The 5,352-nt window shown below is 45.7% G+C and overlaps 1 protein-coding gene across 1 annotated transcript; it reads right to left on the bottom strand.

Moving 5' to 3' along the window:
• Positions 1–122: 122 nt before the first annotated feature.
• Slc35a2 (solute carrier family 35 member A2) lies at positions 123–5,326 on the bottom strand (the record flags this gene model as incomplete). The annotated part of the gene is made up of 4 exons (XM_048797147.1): positions 5,269–5,326; positions 1,625–1,776; positions 588–723; positions 123–500 (listed from the first exon to the last, which is right to left on the bottom strand). Coding segments are annotated over exons 1-4 (724 nt in total), but the record flags the coding sequence as incomplete, so codon positions are not given.
• Positions 5,327–5,352: the final 26 nt, after the last annotated feature.

Below are 5,352 nucleotides of genomic sequence, written 5' to 3'. Positions count from 1 at the left end.
CTCCGTGATGAGGTCTCCTCGGTGGGAGGACAGCTGCGGTGGTGGTGGTTGCCCTGGAGGCTGCTGGTGAATGCAGGGCCCAGAGGCAGAGGCAGAAGTAGAAGCTATGGCTTTGACTGCACCTCGGGGAAGGCTGTAGAGGTAGACTGCACCAATGACGAGGCCAGCGCCAAGGGCAAACAATGGGTCCAAGTGGAAGCCAAAGAGGCGGATGGAGGCAACAGTGGACAGCACAATGGACAGGGAGGTGGCAAAGCCCTTGAGGATGTTGTCGGCGTACTTGACAACAACAGCCACCAGCAACCCGCCAAAGGCTTGGTTAAGTACCACGCCCCAGACGGCAGGCGTGTACCCAAAGAAGAAGCCACGGCGGGCCACAGCAGTACCCTCAGCCCACCAGAGCCCTACTAGGCCCAAAGCTGTGCCAAAGAGGCCCAGTTGCAGGTTGCGAAGCCATACGGACCCTGAGCTGCCTTTGAGGATCTTCTCAAAGTAGACACCTGCAAAGCCGGAGGAGAGGCAGGAGGCCACAACAGCTGCTAGGCCAGCCCCTGGGTTCTGATCCAGTGGCCGTGGGCCACCCCCACCTGCTTGCTGTGCCTGGACAATGGCGACACCAGTGAAGAGGAGCAGCAGGGAGGCCCACTGTAGCCGGGAGAGGCTGCGATTGAGCATGAGCACGGAGAACAGTGCTGTGGTCAGGATCTTCAGTTGGTACGTCACCTGTGAGTGACATGTGGAAGATATTGAGGGCTCATCCTGAGTCCCAGTAGGTGCGTGTAGGGGGACAGCACCCACTGTGGCACAATGGAGGGACACTGGATGTCAATGGGTGAAAATAAAAATAGCAAAAAGAGCCAGTCACTAGCCACTGGTTGAGTTGTGGTTCAAGGGTCCAAGGACCCTCCCAGAGAGTACACAAAGGGTGGTGGTGCCAGGAAGTCCCAAGCTACACCCAAGTTCACATCCCAATCGCATTTTTTGGCTGTGTGATCAGGGACAAAGCATTTGCCCTGTCTGAGCCCTGGCAATCTCATCTGTAAAATAAGGCTAAAGTATATAAACCATCTTACAGCAGGTAGGTTTTGTGATGAGGGAAATCTGGATACAAATGAGTCAACCACAACAACAATAAAACCAGCAAATATTTACATAGTGCATTGTAGGTGCTGGTGTGGATCTAAACACTATGTAAGTAAGTTCACTTAATCCTCATGAAACCACCATAGGAAGGTGGGCATCATTGTAACCTCCAATTCAAAGATACATAAACTAAGAAACTCAGGCATAAAGACATTAGGTGACTTGCCCCAAAATTACACAGCTGTAAAGTAGCAGAATTGAGATTTGAACCCAGGCAATTCAGCCCTAGAATCCTGGCTCTCTATTTAACAAGGTTGCCCATGAATATCTAACCTAGGATTCTTTACAGGTATTTCTTTCAGTCATCCCAGCATCCCCTATTCCCAGTTCTCACAGATGAGGACACTGTGATTGAGGGAGTTCCAGATGACAGGGAGTCCCAAATGACACAGCCCCTGCTTTCTGCTGCTCATTCCCCATCCTACCCTCTATCCCCCAACCCAGCCAGTTCCCTTGGGGCCATACTGGGCTCAGAGCTCACCTGGAAAGTGGCAGCTGGTAAATTGGAGATGGCAACATACTGAAGGTTATTTTGCAAGGTGTAGATGAGAGAGGGCACTGCAAGCTTTAGTGTGTCCACATACTGCACCAAGACAGCCTCGTGGAGGAAAAGAACCAGGTGCTTCACGTTACCTAGGTGGGAGAAGGAGAGTCCCTTTTAACAAAGACTGTCAAAGATAGGGATCCCCTAAAGTTTGAGACCAGGCCTGGCTCCTGCCCTCCCCCACCTACCCAATACCCTAGGGGTTAGAATGAGGTCTGGGGCTCAAGTTTTTTGTTTTTTGTTTTTTTTCAGTGCTAGAGATTGAATCCAGGACCTTGTGCATGTTAACTATGTATTCTACTACTGAGCTACATCTCCAGCATTTGTGTTCAGTTTCTCCCTATGGTACAAATATATCTCTAGGAAGCCTTTCTAATACTAAGTTTATTCACTGCAAAAGCAGTTGGGGGTAGTTCAGTAGCAAGGCACCTGTCTAGCAGGCAGAGTCCCAAGTTTCTATACCCAGCACTGCCAAAAAAGAAAAAGAAAATAAAATGTCCCCAGAAGAATCATTCAAACAGGGTGTGCTGTCACATGCTTCTATTCCCAGCTACTTAAAAGGCTTTGGCAGGAGGATCCCAAGTTCAAGGATAGCCCTGACAACTTGGCGAGACCCTGTCTCAAAATAAAATAGGAAAAAGGGCTGAGGATGTAGGTAGGATGCTTGCCTAGTATGTACAAGACTCTGGGTCCAATCCCCAGCACCACACACACACAAATTATCCATCACACTGTGTCTGATAATCATAGAGCACACTTCATTCACCTGAGAGCCCACCACCCTGGCATAGAACCCCATTCAAAGTAAGCACTTAATACATGTTTGTACAATGAAAAAATCATCACTATCCAGGAACTTATGAAGTAGAAGCCCTGGAGTTCGGGTGGAAAGTCATATTCCAAACAGGGGAAGTTTCAGACTAGTTGTTTTATGTTTTGGTACTAGAGATGGAACCTAGGATCTCATGCATGCTACTACTGAGATAAACTCCATCTCAAGGCTAGATTTTTAGACTTACACTATTTTAGCTCCTTAGTGGCCCATAAGCCGCATGTGAGCAGGAGCCAGCCCTAGACACACCAATCAGTTTCCCCTGACCCGTGGATTAATGCAGTCTTGATTATTAAGCAGAAGTCTGGCCAGAACCTGTTCCAGTGACCAACTGAGAATCATCAACACAGCCTTTGCAAAGCTCACCTCAATTTTTTTCTTTCTTTCCTTTTTCTTTTGGTGCTGGAGATTAAACCCAAGGCCTCACACGTGTTAGAGAAGTATTTGACCACTGATCTATACACCAGCCCCGCTTTTTTGTGTACTGGGGAAAACCTACATCCACAGCCCCTTTTTTAAACTTTTTGGTACTGGGGATTGAACCCAGGGGCACTTAACCAGTCCTTTTTATTTTTTGAGACAGGGTCTCACTAAGTTACTTGGGGCCTTGCTAAGTTGTCGAGGCTGGCCTCAAAATTGCAAACCTCCTGCCTAAGCCTCCTGAGTTGCTGGGATTATAGATGGACACTATCATGATGGTGTCAGTCCCTTAAAAAAATCTTTGAGAGAGGGTATTGTTAAATTGTCAAGGTTGGTCTCCAACTTGCTATCCTCCTGCCTCAGCTTCCCAAGTCACTGGATTACAGGTGTGCATCACTGTACCCAGCCCCCAGACCTTTCTTTTTTGCTTTATTTTTAAACAAAGTCTCACTAAGTTGTCCAGGCTGGCCTAGGATTTGTGATTCTTCTGCCCAAACCTCCCAAGCAACTGGGATTCCAGGCATACAATCCCCAGTACTCCAAATAAATAAGGTAACAAGATTGTATGCCATAAACAAGCATAAATGTGCATATTCATATTACTGTGGTGAATTGTGAATATTCACACCAAATGGGAAAATAAAAAACAGTCTACCAAGAGGTCCACATTAGGTCAGGCTACTTTTTCCTTTTCTTTCTTTTTTTTTTTTTTTGTGCAGTGCTGGAATGGAACCCAAGCCTCACCTACTCAGGAGGCTAAGGCAAGAGGATGGCTTGAACCTACAAGTTTGAGTAGATCAGGCTTTGAAACATACCATGGAGACTCTGTTTCAAATAAAAGAAAAACAAATTAAAATTGTAGATAAGAGCTAAAAGCCTGGCTGGGGATGCTGGGGATATAGCTCAGTTGGTAGAGTGCTTGCCTCCCATGCACAAGGCCCTAGATTCCATCCCCAGCACCACAAAAAAAAAAAAAAAAAAAGGCCTGGCTGGGCATAGTCATGCATGCCTGTAATCCCAGCCACTCAAGAGGCTGAAGCAGGAAGATCCAAAGTTTGAGTTGCCTGGATCCTGGTCCTGTATCAGGACCCTGCCTCAACATAATTTTTTTTAAAAGGGCTGGGAGAAACATACCCCTACCCCTGGGTTAAATGCCCAGCACTGGGGGAAAAAAGCTGAAGGCCTGTGATGCAGTCTTTAGCTATCTCTCACTTCCCATCTCAAATGTTATCCTATGAGGACAAGCCTTTGAACTAACATTCACCTGCCTCAGTTTCCCAAGCTGCTGGGATTACAGTCATGTACCACCATGCCTGGCATTTTAAAAACTTTTATGACACTTAAGAAATCATCATAAATTTGAATTCAGATTGAATATTTGAATATTAATTTCTGATTTTTTTTTTTTTTGGTACAAGGAATTGAACCCAAGGGTGCTTAACCACTGAACCACATCACTAGCCCTTATTATTTTTTATTTTAAGACAGGTTCTCACTAAGTTGGTTAGGGCCTCGCTAAATTTCTGAGACTGGTTTTGAACTTGCAATCCTCCTACCTCAGCCTCCCAAGTTGCTGGAATTATGGGTGTGTGTCACTGCACCTGACTCTGAATTCCTGAACTCAAAAAATACTCCTGCCTCAACCTTCTGAGTAGCTGGTACTATAGGTGTGTGCCACCACACCTCACTGGTATTATCCTTAAAAAATATGTATCAAATAACTTATCCATGACAATAAGGGGGATTTAGAACATAGCTCAGTGGTATAGCACTTGCCTAGAATGTGAAAAGCCCAGGGTTCAATCCAGAGTACCGCAAAAACAACAGCAGCATAAAGATAATAAGGACAAATTAAAACAAATAAAAAAATAAATTAAGGAAGGATTTACTTTGAAATAATATGAGGAGAACTACATAGACAGACATATTGGCTAGCACTGACTGGATAACCATTGATGCTGTTTCAGAGCAAAGTGGCCATGAGTTGATAATTGTAAATCTGGGGGATGGATACATGGATATTTTACTATTTTATCATTCTCTAATTTTGTCTAAGTTTGGAATTCTCCATTATACAAAGTTAAAGGTAAATCAATCAATCACTATGTGAGTTCCCTGCTACCTCATGGGTGTACGATCTCATTCCTACATCCCCAACTTATTAGGGGTATAAAAGTGTAGATGCTGTGGAAGGCAAAGAAGCTTAGGTGCACTTACATAATCCCCAGGCAGGTTCACAGACATGGGGATACTCACACAGCAAACCCTCCATGTGAACACATACAGGTATGTGGGGAGTCCTTCCCAACAACCCCTCCCTGGCTCGTACCCCTCTTCTGTGCGAAGAGCAGCAGGAGGCAGGTGAGACCTTTGAGCACTTCGGCCATGACCACAGCAGTTGTGGCAAAGAAGC

Source organism: Marmota marmota, unplaced genomic scaffold, assembly GCF_001458135.2.
Source record: "Marmota marmota marmota unplaced genomic scaffold, marMar, whole genome shotgun sequence".
Lineage (NCBI taxonomy): Eukaryota > Metazoa > Chordata > Mammalia > Rodentia > Sciuridae > Marmota > Marmota marmota.
Note: the sequence above shows the minus strand (reverse complement) of the source record. Positions and strands in the feature narration are given on the sequence as shown.